At 44.5% G+C, this 17644-nt stretch overlaps 1 protein-coding gene across 1 annotated transcript in view; it reads right to left on the bottom strand.

Annotated features, from left to right (window-relative positions):
- The window catches only part of CUNH16orf45 (chromosome unknown C16orf45 homolog), a 97510-nt gene that overhangs the window by 33962 nt on the left and 45904 nt on the right, over nucleotides 1-17644 (bottom strand). Inside the window, exon 2 of the mRNA XM_011358401.2 lies at nucleotides 8005-8128. Coding sequence (XP_011356703.1) covers nucleotides 8005-8128 — 124 coding nt within the window. The remainder of the gene's footprint in view (nucleotides 1-8004; nucleotides 8129-17644) is intronic.

The raw sequence follows: 17644 nt of genomic DNA, 5'->3' as shown, positions 1-17644 counted from the left end.
GGAAGGGAAGGGAAGGGAATTCTAACAAATTCTGGTGTTTAAAGCTGGGGACTACGGTCTGATTGGCATTTTGGGAAGCTCTCTAGGGCTGCCTGCAAGGTTGGTTCTTGAGACAGAAATAGAAATGTGTAATTGGGTGGTGGCCATAGAGATAGAGAAAAGTGGACAGTGGGAAACTGTTTGAGGAAGTAAAACTCACATGATTCAGGGACGAATTGAATATGGTGTCTAATTTTGGAATTTGGGTTTTCGATGAGTAGATGGCAGTGCTGGGTCATTTGCTAAGTTTGGAGGGGTTGGGTGGAGGGGACGGGAGGGGACAGGGGGATCATGAGCTTGAACTTGGACATACTTAGTTTGATGTATCTGAGACATTTCAGTGAAGGCATCAGAAAATCATACTCTCTACCCACCACTACTTCTTAGCATTTTTCCCTTTAAAATATGTTTGTGTTCAACAAGACAGATACTGTATGAATGCCTGCATGTTGTATTTGTTAGTTTTACATATTTTGACCTTCACATAAATCTTTTGTGCAACATCTTGTTTTTGAGATTCACCTGTGTTAATGCCCGTAGCCTATTCATTTTTTGCTGCTATATAGTATTCCAGGGTATGATTAGAGCACAGCTGGTTTGTCCTTTTCTGTTGCTGGTAAACATTTGAATTTCCAGTTTTTTGGTCTTACAAACAAGGCTGTTATGAACATTCTGGAATACGCCTCCCGATGTGTGAGAATTTCTTTGGGGCAGTGCTGCCCAGCAGAGCTTTCTGCAATGGTGGAAATGTTCTACCAAAAAGTTTGCTTTCCAGTGGATCCCCACAGACCACAGCTGACTAATGAGCATTCGAAATGTGGCTAGGCTTGCATTTTAAATTTTATTTAACTTTAATTAATTTAAATTGAAATAGCCACACAAGGCTGGTACCTACCCAATTATATAGACCAGGAAATGCCCAGGAGAGAAAGTATTGGTTGTAGAGGAAGTGCATGTTCATCGTTACTAGGTAATAAAGTGCCAAACCGTTTTTCCAGAGCAGTGAGCCGGTTCCCCCCACCCCCACCCCTCTTTATCAGTCTCCTTCAACCTCCTAGGTCTGTGCTAGCCAGATAAAGTATTCAGACAGAAATTTCTGGGAATAAACAAGGCTGTATTAGTCAGAGTTCTCCAGAGAAACAGAACCAAGAGGCTACCTAAATATATAAAGAGACTTATTATCAGGAACTGACTCATAGGATTAAGGAGACATCCCAAGATCTACAGTTGGCAAGCTGGAGATGCAGGAGAGAGAATGGTGTACATTCCAGACCAAAAGCTGGAAGGCTCAAGACTCAAGAAGAGTTGATTTTTCAGTTCAAGTCCAAAGGCAGGAAAAGATCGATGCCTCTGCTCATGCAGTCAAGCGGGCAAAGTTCCCTCTTACTCAGCCCTTTTGTTCTATTCAGGTTTTCAACGGATCGGATGAGGCCCACCTACAGTGGGGAGAGCAGTCTGCTTTTCTCAGTCTACAGATCCGAGTGTTAATCTCATCCAGAAACACCCTCACAGACTCACCCAGAATAATGGTTGGCCAAATATCTGAGCACTCCTTGGCCCAGTCAAGTTGACACATAACATTAACCATCACAAGAGCTCATATGGTGATTTCCCTTCCAGCTCACTGGAATGCAACAGTTTCAGAGGGGATCCTTGGAGCCAAGAGAATGAAATAAATTTATGGTAAGACAGAGCTCCCAGAGAGAAGAATTTTCTCTCCTGAAGCTTGTTCTGACTGAGAAAGGCAACTTGGAGCAGCAGAAGCTGGTCCAGTGGCAGATATGTCTTTCTTCTACGTTCGATCAGCCCAAATCCCTACCCTCATCCCAGTATGCTTAGGAATTCAGGAGGGTCCTTCCAGCCAGAGGTCTCACCTGGAATATTCTCCATCCTCTCTCCTCTCTCTAGTCTCTCCACCCCTCTCCTCTTCCCTTGAGGCCTCCTTCCTCTCTCTCACCCCCCAACTCTTCGAATACGTTGCATATTTTGTCCAAGACAAAGTGCTTTTCACATTTTCTTCAAATGAAGGCATCTCTTCCCACCTGATATGTGGCTCTGGCGACAATGACCTGTTCTTAGGAGATGCTATTTAAAACCCAGAGTACAACCGGAGTGACGCAGGACCCCCGAGTACCACTGAGATATGTCAAGTTACATAAACATACATGCTTCATTTTGCCCTGGGCTGGAAGCTTTTCCTAACAGGCTTCATAATGATCACCTCATTGGAGGGAAAAGAAAAATGCAGGTGTGTAAATTTTTTTATAATTAATAATAATAATGTAATAATAAAAAGTCAAGGCCCCAGGGTAGAGCTAGACTTGATGGCTGAGAGCCACTTCCCAACTTCTCATGGAGAGGAGCATCTTCTGGGCTTTCCGTGGAGGTGACCAAGCCTTCCGGATTCCCTCCTCTCCCTCACCGCACACTGTTAACAGTTAAAGGAGGGAAGGGAATTTGCTTACTTCCTGGAAAGAGCCGCCCACTTCCACATGTGTCCTCTCTTTTCATCCCTTGCTACGACACCACCAGGGAAATGTCACTGTCCCATCATACAGGTGGGGAAAACTGAAGATGGAACAGGACAAAAGATCTTCCACAAGCCGCACAGTTGGTATGAAGTAGGGCTGGGCTTTGAAACTAATTGACAGACCCTGTAGCACGGCAGTTGACATCATGGACTCTGGACCCAGAATACCTGGTTTCTACCACTGCCTGCTATTTAACGGAACCTGTGCAACCCTGGGCAAGTTACTTGACCTCTCTGTGCCTCTGTTTCCTCATCTGTAGGTGTAGTGGCTGCCTATGCGGTTGTTATAGTTGATGAATCAATGTACATAAAACACACAGAGCACTGCCCAGCATCGCAAGTATTCAAAAAGCTGCTTTTGACGGCTTGGGCACTTTCTACCACCCCACCCTGAATCTCTGTCAGGTTCAAGAGCCTGACCTCTTCACCATATTTGGTACTTCTTAATAAAATGAAGTCACCGTGGTCCACACTCAGGCCCTGGGAACGTTAGAACTCAAGGGCTGTGCTCCTGAAAGCTGTCCTTCTCATGCCCACCTCTCCTGCCTGCTCGGTTCCGACTCTCGCCCATTAAAAGACACCGCTGCCCAGAGCAAACTGAGAGACGGAGCACGCTAGCTCTTTTATGAAAATCCGGCAAGCGGGTGTTAAATGAAGATAACCAACCCTCCACCTCCACCCCCATCGCCGTTCAGAGGCCAAAGATATCTAATTATCTGAAACCCAGATAAACAGCAGGACCGGGATGTACAGAGGGTACAGAAGAGTTGAGGCTGGCAACTGCAGGAGGAGTTATGAAAAGCTTAACGGTGTGATTCACTGCTGGAATTAGGGTGAGAAAATGAGTCTGAGGTTGTTGACAGCCTCCAAAGGACAGGATGGGGAGAGGCATGGAGATGGGGCAGCAGCGGGAGGGACCAGGAGGTGGGCGTCAGGGAGGGTCAAGGATACAACGAAGCAGCCATCAAGCTTTATCTCACGGACATTTGATGCCTATTGCAGAGGCGGTTTCGTGATACTGAGGAGTGTAGTGACTCGTTCAAATGAAGCTCATAAAATTACCACAGTTCAAGAGGGCGATCTCTCTGCACCAAGGGTAGACAATGAGAGAAGGTGCACTGGGTGTGCAGAGCAGGGACATGTGTCTGCCAGGGTCCCTCGTCACCCTTCTCTGAACCTGACCTCGTGGGCCTTATTCAGGGCAGGTACGCTGGGGGTGCTCCCGATTCATTCTTTCATTAGTAAGCACTGTTGGTACGTTATATAATCATGTGTGTGATGGGCTGAGCACAGGGCTGGGCCTGTGGGAAGGGCTCAGTGACCACTGACTATTATGGTCCCTAAAGACCCTGACAGGAATTGGACACTAGAACAAATTCTCAGCAGGTTGACTTGCAAACCTTAACTTTCCAAGTTGGAGCTCAGCATTTTAGGCTCCAGATAAATCATTTATCTCTAGAGAAAGAGTACCGAAAAGCCCAAGACCCAACCCAGCAGAACCTTTTCTGTTTCCACTACGCTTAATTCAAGATGGCCTACAAGACAAAATCCAATGTGGGACCACAGGCATCCAACCAGGAGTTTGTCTTTACGATCTACAAGAGCTGGGCAAAGAGAAAAGGGGTCCTCGTTTTGGGAACGAAGATAGTAAACTAGCTTAGGGTTAAAGGCTCTGCCTCCGAGACAGACAACTGGTTCTGCCTCATACCAGTTGGTGACCTTGAACAAGTTATTTTGCCTCTAATGTCAGTTTTCTCATCCGTAAAGTAGAAGGAATAGAACCCCACACATCAGGGTTCTTCTGATGATTTAATAAACTAAGTGAGCCAATGCGTGCAATGCATGTGGCATGTGTGTGGCATATCAGTGCCCTTGGTAAACAGCCGTTCTAGCGCTCTGTCATGTGCCCGAGGTCACAGACCGAGCACATGGGAGAGCCAAGATGACCCCTGGGTCTACTTCTCGTGCTTTCGCACTAGTTGCCTGGGAATGGGAAAATCACCCTCTTCTGCTTCCTCGCCATCTTGTCAAGAGGACGGGGGAACTAGCAGAAAGGTCAAGACGAGAAAAGGAAACCCATGAAAGAATAATGCTACACATTGGGGGTGCTGGGGCAGCAGTCATCACACCTGCTCTTAAAAGAATCAACACAGCAGGAGACTGTGAACGTGAGAAGACACCCTGGACCATGAAATACCGTCTGACTCACATGCTCTCCATGGGAGCTGATGGGTATTAACTTGATTACTTCAGAGCAGGTGTGACAAAACCAATCTTATCCTGATTATTACAGCTAGAGTTACTGGGACTGTTTCAGCCAAGGGCTGCCACATTCCTGTCACTCAGAGTTTCCTCGCCCGAGCCAGTGAATGCTCAGCATGATCTGAAAGTCTATTTCCCTCTTACCCTATGCCAAGGGTCGTGTGTGTGTGTGTGTGTGTGTGTGTGTGTGTGTGTATGTGTGAGAGAGAGAGAGAGAGAGAGAAGGGACGTTGTTGGGGTAAGAATGGAGTGTGAAAGAATAATTTATTGCACACTCAGCAAATATTAATTGCCTAATAGGTGCTGAGCACTGTTTAAGGTGCTGGGAAAATGGATGGTTCCGGCCCTCATGAAGCTTACACTCTTTAAGGAATTGTCTTGGTAGATATATTCAGAGCTTCCTTCCTTCCCCTCCTTCCTTCCATCTTCCTACCCTCCCTCCTTCCTTCCATTTTTTCTTCCTCCCCTCGTCTACTCATTTAATAAATACTCAAGCCAAACTGCATCCTAGCTTGGCTACTTGTTAGCTATGGCAAACTTTGGCAAATTTCTTAACCTCTAATTCCCTCTTTTCTAAAATATAAACAAGAATAGGACACACCTGCACAATAAGCTCTATAGCTATGCAAGGGCCTGGCTCTGAGAAATAACCAGGAACCTGAATTCAAGAATAGTCCACACACAGCCTGTTAGCCTGGGAGGCCAAGGATGATGGATGAGGCTTTTGTCCAGGTCTGAATGGGCTGTGATCTCTACCCTGGCCATCTCAGAGTCCATCATGCACCTCTGAGATTGACAAGGTGGGTGGACCTCAGGGTGAGGCTTCATTCTGTACCAAGCTGGGCCTGGGGGAGCTGTCATCATCATCCACTGCTGTCTGCAGGCACTGGTGAGGCTCCTGGGGGCCTCGAAGCTGTCTCCTTCCATGGAACATGTCTCTGAGCCCCACTCTGTATCCTGACTACACTGACATCCTTCTGTATCCTTTACATAATTTTATTTATTCCAGTGTTTACTGTTGGCATTTTCCCCTAAGTGGTCAGACTCACGGCATGACAAGGAAATTCAGGGAGGTCACAAGTCAAGAGCTTAGTGAAGTACCTGGCCAAGAGCTAGAGCTAACATGTTGCATATCCTTGTCAATGAGCACTTGCTACGTGCCAGATGCTGGGGATAACGCATGCATGCACGTATGCACACACACACGCACAAGATGCAAAGGTCGGTGCATGCAAAGAGACAGCCTTTGTTCCTGTGGGCAACCTCTCGCCCCTCTCGAGCCCACAGTCTTCTGTACCTTAAAGCAGAACTCATGTTCTCTGTCTTCCTTCCTTTTAAAACACAGGGAGGGTATTGTAAATGCCACTGATGTGTTCTTAATGTTAGAAACAAGCTATGGATAAGAACAGTAGCTTAATAATAGTTTTAGAACTGAATATAGTAAGTGCTATACTCTTTGAGAACACAGAAAGTGAAAATTGCAAATAGAAAAATAGAAAACGGATGCAAAAGTAAGACCCAGGTACTAATTTAATCATCTTTTATAAGGGGGAGTTAGTACATCTGACTCATGTCCATATGTTAAGACACGGAAGAATAGCCATAAAACTATCCACCAGAATTAATCAAAATTAATACTATTAACGTAAGCCACTTCCACAAATTAGAATGAAAGACAGAATGGAGGAGGAAGACTTGATTTTCATGTATACAGTGGATGTTATTTATAAACCGCGATAATCCCAAGCGTTCTTGTTGCCACTAATCTCTTAGTTATTCCATGTTTTTCACCAAAACTTTGAGAGTTGGCTTTCCCATGTCACCCGCCTCCATCCATAAAGAGGAGCGGCATGGAGATTTTGGCATTCCCCGGATCCGATGCTGAGGCGTCGCTGTTTTTGTCCGCTCACTTATGTGGGAGGACTGTACCTATTCCTTGTACCCAATATGCAGTGAGCCCCAAGTCTCTATGTCTGGGGCAGTGGCTTCCCCTACACTTCACACTCAGACACAGAACTTCCTGCCGCTCCTCTCAACCTGGGTAACCCTCAGACATCTCAAAGTCATCTGGTCCAATCCTGAGCTGATGCTTCTCCCACAAAACTAATCCTTGGAGTTCTTTTGAAAAACAAAAACAAAATAAAACAAAAAAACATGGGGAGGGAGGGATTGCCTCCAAACACTCACATTTTAGTCTATCTGATTCCGAGGTCAACAGGAGAACGTTTCTTATCTGTAAAGTGGGGATGTTCTAGAACCTTCCTCTAAGGGCTCCTGTGAGAAGGGATTGTGCATGTGCATTTAGCACAGGGTCCATCCAGCCCATGCAGAAAGCTGCACACAGGGCAGCTGTTAATATTGCAGTCCATCTCATGGGGTGAGAAAGAAGGTCATGCATACAATGTCGTCATGAGAATAGGGGTTCTGAAAGCAGGAAGAGCAAGATCTGAACCCTAACTCACCTATTTAGTAGCTGGGAGGCCCTGAGCTTGCCTATCTGTGTTATCTGAGCTTCTCTGAGCCTCCGGCTCCTCATCTGCATAATGGGATTATCCCAGGACCAGCCTATGGAGTTAAGAGAGTAGGTGAAAGGTGCTTAGCTACTCCCAGAAGGTGGGATGTTGCTGCTTCTTAGAGTGGAGGAGGTTGTATCAGGCGCTGACAGGCAGTGTAGGGAATTCTCAGAAAAGCCGCCTCTTAACCTTCTGTTTTTTTTTTATTTTGCTTCTAAACTCTCAATGTTAATCTGCCAGAGCTCAATTTTTTAAATTAAAGTTCCTCTCGAAAGACTGCCTATAATTCCTCAGAAATGTCGCACTCTGTAGATATTGGACTTTTACATCACGTGACTCTGAAGATCCCAGGACAGAGGGATTATTATTTTCCTCACTCCATTTCTCTGTTCAACAAATAACAGAGAAGGAACTTGGGCTTTGGAGTCAGACTGTCCTGAATTTAATCCCAACTTCAGGGTCTTGTTTAAAACACACGATTATGATATCTACTTCTCCGGCAGTAGTGAAAATCAAATGAGTTTTTTTTCTTCTTCTTCTTATTATTGTACCTAATACTTTTATCCTGGCACACAGTAATAAGCCGTGAATGTTAGAGTCTCTGGCACCCTTCCCTTGAACACCTCTTCCTTTTCTCAGCTGCTTCCCCCAGACACTCACATAAACCTGAGCTCGGACTCCCGTCGGACCAAAACTTCACGGAGACGCTGGATTTTCGCCATCTCCAGCTCGATCTCCTCGGGCATCATGGTTGTCTCCGCCATGGAGATGATGTCCAGCTGATCTGTGTGGGAGAAATGAAACGTAGGTGTCAAGAATCCAGGGGCGCGCCGGTTCGCATTTCTCTCGTTCCAGGACAGACTTGATCCAGTGACCTTCACACAAGGCAAAGGCACACAGATCTCAGTCTGCACTGCAAGCGACTGTTTGTGAGATGGTCCTTTGGAGACTGGAAAGCACGTTTCCCATGGGAACCCTGTTGTGATGGCAAGAGGAGGCTCAGGTGGGCTCAGCAAAACCTGTTCAAGGTTATATATGTGGCCTTGACAGTCCCTGCTTGGTCCCGGCTCCTGAGCTTCTGCTCCCCTGGACCGCAATCACTTTGCCCTGTCCCAGCCTCCAAGACCAAGTCCAACTTTAGGCAGCAGAAAGTTTTATAATAATGACTCTATAGTAGTACTACTGATTATTATCTTATAGGAATACCAAGTAATGTAATAGTAATATGAAATAATTCGAGTGTGTTGTAGAAAATCCAGATAATACAGAGAGGCAAAAAAGGACAAAAGGTCACCCATGACCACACTGCTCAGAGGGAACCACTATACACATTTTGATGGGCACTCTTCTGGTCTTATATTTGTAGATAGAGTTATATATGTTGCCATGCATATAAAACCATATATTAAAAAGCTATATAGATTACTACACATACATTATCATATATATATAAAGACACATATTTTTGAACATATGTATGTATATATGCATGTGTTTTCGTTCGCTTGGGCCACCATAACAAAATACCAGAGGCTCGGCGGCTTAAACAACAGACATTTATTTTCTCACAGTTCTGGAGGCTGAAAGGCCCAGATAAAATCGGACAGAGTCCGTTTCTGGTGAGAGCTCTCTTCCTGGCTTGTTGACAGCAAACTTCTTGCCCTGTGCTCGCATGGCCCCTTCTTCATACACATACCCCCCCACACACACAGGGAGAGAGAGAGAGGGCGAGAGAGGTAGGAAGGGAGGGAGGGGAAGAGAGAGAGAGAGATTGAGAGAGAGTAAGCACGCAAGCAAGCTAGCTCTCTAATATCTCTTCTCATATGAACACTAATTCTATAAAGTCTCACCCTTAGGATCTCATTTAACCTCAGTTACTTCCTTAAAGTCCCTATTTCCAGCCATACAGGGTGTTAGGGCTTTAACATATACATTTGGGAGGAACATAAACATGCAGTCCGTAACACTATGCATGTATGTCTATATTTGTGTGTGTACATATTACCACATATGTTCTATTAACATTTTGGTGTACATTTCATTCATATATATATAAATTTATGTAATTATATGTTATATATGTGGTGCGCATATATAGGGTAATACATATGTTTATTATACACATATATGCACATATGCAAGTATTTTTAATTGAATATATTTGACATAACATTGTAAATTTATGCATTCCCATGTTTATTACAGCATTATTCATGATAGCCAAGATATGGAAACAACCTAAAAGCACATGAGTGCATGAATGGATTTTTAAAGTGTGATATATACACACACACACACACACACACACACACACACACACATGTATATACATATATATGTATACACACATATACACATATATACATATGTGTATGTGTATATGTGTGTATACATATATATGTATATGTGTGTATACATATATATGTATATGTGTATACATATACACACATATATGTATACACATATATGTATACACACACATATGTACATACATATGTATATATGTATATGTGTGTATGCATATATATGTATATGTGTATACATATATACACACACATATATGTATACACATATACATGTGTGTATACATATATCTATATGTATACACACACACACAATGGAATATTATTCAGCCATGAGAAGGGAGGATATCCTGCCATTTGTGACAACATGGATAGACCTTGATCACATTATACTAAATCAGACGAAGAAAGACAAGTCCTGTATGATCTCACTTATATGTGGATTCAAAAAAAAGTCAATCTCATAAAAAACAGAGATGGTTACCAGGGGAGGGGTTGCAGGTAAAACTGATGTTGTTTAAGGGTACAAACTTGCAACAAGTAGTGAATACACACAGGTACTTTTTAAGGGTCTGAAAACATGGACGCCAAAACACAAGTAGCTAAAAAAGTTAATATATGCATAATCTGTGCATATATCTATACATGCACAGACACATATACAATTATATATATATATAAATTCACCATTATCGGTCTGGTTTTATGACAGAAACCCTACTGTATAAAGTTATACCCTACTGTATAAAGTTAGGGGGTCACACTTTATTACCTGCTCCTTTCGCTTAACAACAAACCATGAGCATTTTCACACGACCTTGGATGTTCTTCTCCGGCAGCAGTGTGAAAGGCTGTGTAGTTTTCTATTTGCGGCTGTACTATGATTCATTTCATCAGCCCCCCGACATTTAGATTGTTTTCCACTTCCCCCACGATGAACAGCTCTGGGATGAGCATTCTCAAAGCTCAATCTCTGCGTGCATTTAAATCTTTGGGCCGCATTTGCAGAGGGAATGCCTGGGCTGAAAAGGATGCGATATTTTAAGGCCTTTCCCAGGAGGAGAAGGAGACGCAGAGAAGGGGATGTTCTTGTTCTACTGTGAGGCCAACATCGCATCACCTACGTCTGCTAACTCTTTCCACGCCCAGCACCTCAGTTCTGCTACCTGGCATGTCTTTTTCCTTACTTCTAAGCCCATGGTTTGGAAAGCTGCCTTCTCTCTATCTGTCTTCCTTCTATGACTTGGAGCCCAGGTTCAGCACACCTGCTCAGGTACTGTGATTTGCAGACTTCCCTTAAGTCAGCTCTTCCCTGCTTGGATCTCAAAATAGTGCCCACTCCCAGGAGCCCACATGATGGTTTATTATTTGTGGGAAGCTCCTGACCCCGAGTTCTTCACTAGGAGTTGGATTTTTGGTAAATTGCCATACCCTTCAACAATCTCCTACCCCTTAACACATCCATTCCATAAGCCAAAATTACCTGCCACCTCTCCACCAATCAAAGGCCTGTCTTGAGGAAGGAGGGAAGGAAGGAGAAACAAGATTATAATATTAATATTAATTGAGCGTTACTGCGTGCTTGGCTCCAACCAGGCTAGAGGACTGACTTCAACGAGCACCAACTCTGGGCATGAAGCCATAGAGGGTTGTGGTGACCTGGAGTTGGGAGGGAGGGAGTGTTTTAGAACCAAATGTCTGGGTTTAAGTGGTGGCTCTGCCCCTCGCTAGCTGTCCAGCCTTGGAGAATTAGCTAGTCTCTCATGACTCAGTTTCCTTCTCTGTAATGCGAGGGTACTAAGAGACCCAGCCACCTGGGGCAGCTGTGAGGACTGAATTTAACCGAGGCACATCAGGCTCAATGCATGGTTACGACTGCCTGCATTACCACCACTGAGCCCTCTCTGCCACGCCATCTCTTTGTCCTCGCCACAAGCCAGCAGGATTGCGATATTCCCCCCTCTCTCTCTCTCTCTCTCTCCCTCTCTTTCTCTTTCTCTCTCTCTCTCTTGCAAATAAAGAAACAACAACTCAAAGCTGAGCCCATCTGTGCCTCCACAATGCACACTCTTTGTCTCAGATGCCTGCAGACGTTCTGAGTCTGACACCCCTGTTCACTCATATCTTAGAGTCAAGGGCAGTGTCTGAGTTTCCTGGGGCTGCGGTAACAAATCACCACAAACTGGGTGGCTTAAAACAACAGGAATTTCTTCTTTCACACTTCTGGAGGCCAGAAGTCCCAGATCGAGGTGTCGGCAGGGCTTCGCTCTCTTCAAAAGCTCTGGGGGAGCATCCTTCCATGCCTCTCTCAGATCCTGGTGGCTCTCGGCCATCCTCACCCTGTGGCAGCATTGCCCCAACCTCGGCCTCCTGTTTCACATGGCCTTCTTCCCTGTGGCTCTGTTCTTTTCCATCTTGTTGGATTTAGGGCCAGCTCTAATCCAATATGATCTCATTCTGATCTTTATTTTAATTACCTCCGCAAAGACCCTATTTCCAAATGAGGTCATGTCCTGAGGTTCTGGGAGGATCCGAACTTTGGGAGAGCACGATTTAAGCTGCTACAGTGATGAATGGTCACAGGCTTGCAAACTCCCTGACCGCAATGTCAGACTCTCCGAGAATTTTAGTCCTTGGACATGGAGAACAGCCCTGGCTGGAAGCAGCAAAGGTCCCACGAAGCAGCCAGGAGATAGGGCCTGGTGACAATCAGCTTGGTCTGAGGCCAATCACCAGCTGTATGACCCTGAATAAGCCCCTGATCACTTAGCATCACTTTTTTGTTTGCAAAATGGAGTTCAATAGCTACCATGCGTTACACTGTGCTAAGGGCTTTATATGTGTTATCTCATTTAATCTCTCTGTTCTACAGGTGATGAATCTGAGGCCGAGAGAAGGAAAACATCACATAACTGGAACGTTGCAGAGACAGAATTCACACCCAGGTTTCTCTCTCTCTGCCCCCATCCCTGCCTCCTCTCCCAGACATTCTATAGCCTCGCGGTGAGGGTTAAACGCCTGTGTGGATGCAAAAGCTCATAGTTAATCACCCTGCACACATAAATGAGTTTCTCACATCGTGGTTTAGCTGGGCAACCTGATTTCCATGAGACAGATGCTGAAAATGGCAAAACACCCTAGGGCAAACCATGCGATAAAGAGAATTAATCATTCCCCATGGGTTGGCATGCTCCAGGTGCTAAGACGAATATTTAGCTTTGATTTTGGGCTGAGAAAGGACTGATATCTGCGTTGAAAAATCTTGCTCACAAAATCTGTCCTTACCCTTGGAGAAAAGAATGAAGCCTAGACCTCAGATCCGATATGAATTCCTTAGAATCCTTTCTTGTAGTGAGCGCTCTGTGCCAGGCACTGTGCTAGGCTCATTATAAGCCGCATCTCACTTAATCTTTACAACACCTGAGGTCAGGGGTTAGCACGCTACAGCCGTGAGCCAAATCCAGCCTCCCTGCCTAATTTTGTAAGTGAAGTTTTACTGGAACGCCGACCATGCTCATTCATTTATGGGTTATTTATGGCTGCTTTTGTACTATAGCAGCTGAATTGAGTAGACCATATGGTCCACAAAACCTCATATATTTACTACCTGGCCCTTTTCAGGAAAAGTTTGCCAACCCCCGCCCTAGATGGTAGATGCTATGATTTCTCCAGTTTAAAGGTGGACGGGAGGGAGGCAGGGGGAAGGTTTACCCAGTAACGATAATAGCTAACATTTATTGAGCATTTATCACATGCCAGGATTTCATTCTCAAAACAGCCCTGGGTGGTAAATACTGGTAGCAGCCCCGTTGGACAGATGAGCAAATTGAGGTTCAGGAAAAGGAGTAAGCGATGAGGTTGAGATTTAACACCAGATCTGTCCCACTCCAAAGCCCTCGTTGTCATCAATCATATTCATTTAAAAACTATCTCCCCACTCATGACATCCCATCATCATCTTACCAACAAAGAGAACCGAATATATTCTCTTGTAATAGATACATGGAGAGCAGAAGCTGTTCTCAAGCATTAGTGGGTATGGTGATTATCGGGGGAGCATGTCAAAAAGGTAGATTCTCTCTCTCTCCCCATGGGGACCTCTGTGCAGGATGCCTTCAGACCAGACTCTGAGAAACGTTGGCACGGGACGTGCATAAATGATTATTACGCACAGTGGGTTTCTTTTCAGTGTGAATTTGTGCGATAGAACTAGCTTAATGGGAACCTTCACAATACCATTTTCCAGCTGGAAGGCAGGCATCCACCAGCTGACAATGAACTTGTCTGTGAGGAGGACAAATCCTGGAAGGAGACAGACAGCATTTCAGGCTGGCTAGACAAGACAGTCTCTACGAGGTTTTACTGCATATTCTAGGCAGAGCCAGGCTGCTGTGTAGACTAAGGCACAGAAGTCCTTGGGGCTCCAACTGCCACTGCCGTCACTGAGCTTCCAGGAGCTGAGTCACCTCTGGGGGAAGAAGCAGCTAAATCCATCTTTTCATCCCCAAATGCCAGACTGGGAAGATGCACGCCTCATGAGCACCACAGCACCGGCAAACAAGAGCTGAGCACCGGGTATGACTGGAACATGCCGGCAGCATTAGTCACTTATCTCTAAAATTTAAAGCTACCCAGGGACAAGGGTGGTGGCAGTAGTGATGTAAATGAGGGCTGGCAATCTCCTAGAAACTTGTAATTTAAGTGAGAAGGATAAAGCTGCTGGGGACCAGAGATAAGTGAGCCTTCTCTGGTCTGTCTTTTCCAACCATGGATCACAGTAGGGATTTAAGCCCAGGGTCCCCTACGCAAACCACTGCTTTTTTTTCCACTTCATAACTTTATACACCTTGTATACGCTCCAGATCTCACCCATATTAGGCATTTACTGTGAGCCGAGCACTGTCTCATACTCTGAAAATACCTCAGCAGGTAGGTACCATCAATATCACCCCTTATAGATGAAGTTCTGAGAGATCATAAGTGATTGGCCAAAATCACTCAACCAATGAGTGGCAGAGCTGGGGCTCAGACTCAAGGCTACACTATTCCAAAGCCCATGCTAGAGGTCAAAGGGCTACAGAACAGCATCTCCAGAACCTCAATCGCAGGAGCCACGTGTCATGTGTTATGGACTGCATGTTGGTGTGCCCCCACCTCAAATCCATATGTTGAAACACTATCCCCCAATGTGATGGTATTTAGAAGTGGGGCCTTGGAGAGGTAATTAGGGTTAGATGAGGTCATGAGGGTGGGGGTCCCCAAAAGGAAGAAGGGACTCAAGAGTTTGCTTCCTCTCTCTGCTCTCCACCATATAAGGACGCAACAAGAAAGGGGACATCTACAAACCAGGAAGAGGGTCCTCAACAAACACTGGATCTGCCAACACTTTGGTCTTGAACTTCTCAGCCTCCAGAACTGTGAGATATAAATGTCTGTTGTTTAAGCGTCTATGGTATTTTGTTACAGCCGGTTGACTTTAAAAAAAAAAAAAAAATCAAATAAACTTAAAGGAAATTTTATTTCATATCCATAAGTAATGAATCACTATCACTTGGCACAATTAGAAAACAGCCATAAAAATAAATTCTATTGAAACAAAGTGATGTTATCAAATTCTGGCTAAATACTATAGCCTGCTCAAGTCTCAGATTGAAGCCTAATTTTTCTTTCTTAACAAGGTAGATTAGCAAGTACTAGAAAGTTAGCAAGTCCTAGAGAGACACTAAAGACAAACCAAGTTGAGGCTTTCTTCTTTAATAATCATAAAGGTTGATACTTGGCTACCATTAATAAATCAAAGAACAACAAGTGTTGGCAAGGATGTGGAGAAAAGGGAACCCTCATATATTGTTGGTGGGACCGCAAATTGGTACAGTCACTATGGAGAACAGTCTGGAGGTTGCTCAAAAATTTAAAAATGGATATGCCTTTGGATCCAGCAATTGCACTTATGGGTATTTATCCAAAGAAAACCAAAATAACAATTCGTAAAGATCCATGCACCCCTATATTCATAGCAGCACAATTTACAATAGCCAAGATATGGAAGCAGCCTAAATGCCCATCGACAGACGACTAGATAAAGAAGTTACGGTTCATATATACGATAGAATATTACTCAGCCATTAAAAAAAAAAAAAAATGAAATCCTACCATTCGCAACGCTGTGGATGGACCTAGAGGTTATTATGCTGGGTGAAATGAGTCAGACAGACAAAGATAAATACCATATGATTTCACTTATATGCGAAATCTAAGGAACAAAAAGAACAAACTAATCAAAAACAGACTCGCGAATATAGAGGACATTCTGGTGACGGCCAGAGGAGAGGGGGTTTGGGAGGCTAGGAGAATGGGGTGACAGGTTAAAGAAGTACAAATAAGTAGTTGATAGATGGTCACAGGGATGGGGAGCACAGCATAGGGAACGCAGTCAGCATTAATGTAATGGCTAGGTGGAGAGCCAGAGGAGAGAAAGAGCAATTGGGGGATTGTTTTATAAACTATATAAACGCCTAGTCAATGTACTGTATACTTGAAACTAATAAAATAAATTTTTTTTAAAAAAATGTTGATAATTGGAAAGAGAGAAAATGGAATTCTAGCCCTTTGGGTTGGAAAGGTCTTAGAGGTTCTTTAGGTTAGCCTCATATGCATGTGGGACAGGATGTGGAATGACATGACAGGATATAGGTCTGAGGTCCCTGGACAAACAGCAGTGGACCCAAACTCTTGAGTTCTCATTGCAAATGAAATGAGAACTCAGGCCGAAGGACAATTCTCGACCATTTGTTATGTTCTTCACCCAAAATTGAATCAGCCATTCTGAGTCATTATTTTGATCCAACTCATATCGCAGAGGCAATTAATCAAAGATGGACCTATTTGCTTCAGTCTCACAAACATTTATTAGGTATCCAGCATCCTTATGGAGAAAGGCCATAGTGGATGCCTTGGAGGATGTGGAGAACTGGGGACATCGGTGTTGGGAAGGATCACCTTCCACCTCATATGTCCATTTCTATTGTTTAAATTGTTTAATAAACTTTTATTTTGGAATAATCTTAGAGTCATAGAAAAGTTGCAAAGGTACTACAGAGATCTCCCATATACCCTTCACTTAGTTCCTACCATTGTTGACATCACAAAGATGCTGATGTTGGTGCTATACTATTAGTTATACCGTCTGACATTTTACCACAGCAGGTGTTACCTATTCAAGACAGATTTAAAATAAAATGGGGGAAAAAAAAAAGAAAAAGGATTAGAGTTGGTGTGTGCAGGCACCACGGGAACCAAGTTGGCCCTTGAAGAGGGCAAAGGAAGGGTTATGGGCATGGATTCTGGGGTCTCAGGGGTTGGCTCTCATGCTGACCTGGGTCTCATAAGTTGATGACTCTGGGCCTCAGTTTCTTCATCTGCATCATGGGGTGCAACATGGGACAATTATACACATTTCTCAGGTAATTTATGTAAGTGCCAGGCACACAGAAAGTTCTCTCCATCTCTCTCCATCTCTCTCTCTCTCTCTCTCTCTCTCTCTCTCTCTTTAATGTTTGCTCTTATTATTCATTTGATAATTATGCACTGAAAACCTGCTTCATACCAGACAGTGCTCGAAGCAATGGAGATGCAGATGGATCAAAAACAAACAAAATCCTTGCCCTTGTCAAGTTGACCTTCTGGCAAGGGGCTTGCATGTCGGAGGGTAAGATTGCTTCATATGCTCTGTGGTGGTCACTGGCTCACCAGCAGCTTACCCTTGACGCTAGATTTGGACAGATCCCAGTTCAAGTCCGGGCTCTACCACCAACTGTGTGATGAGAACAATGGAGCTCTGGTCATTTGGGCCATTCCTCTGTCCAGCTTGGTAAGACTGCAGTCCTCCAACTCTGACAGACCCATGCCTGGCCTGAACAGAGGGCCCGAGGGGACCTCACCAGCCCTCTGACAGGGACCTAGGCCCTTGGTCCACCATGCTGAGTGGGCACAAATGT

The sequence above is a fragment of the Pteropus vampyrus genome, unplaced genomic scaffold (genome assembly GCF_000151845.1).
Source record: "Pteropus vampyrus isolate Shadow unplaced genomic scaffold, Pvam_2.0 Scaffold40, whole genome shotgun sequence".
Taxonomy (NCBI): Eukaryota; Metazoa; Chordata; class Mammalia; order Chiroptera; family Pteropodidae; genus Pteropus; species Pteropus vampyrus.
This window is presented reverse-complemented; position numbering and strand designations above follow the sequence as displayed.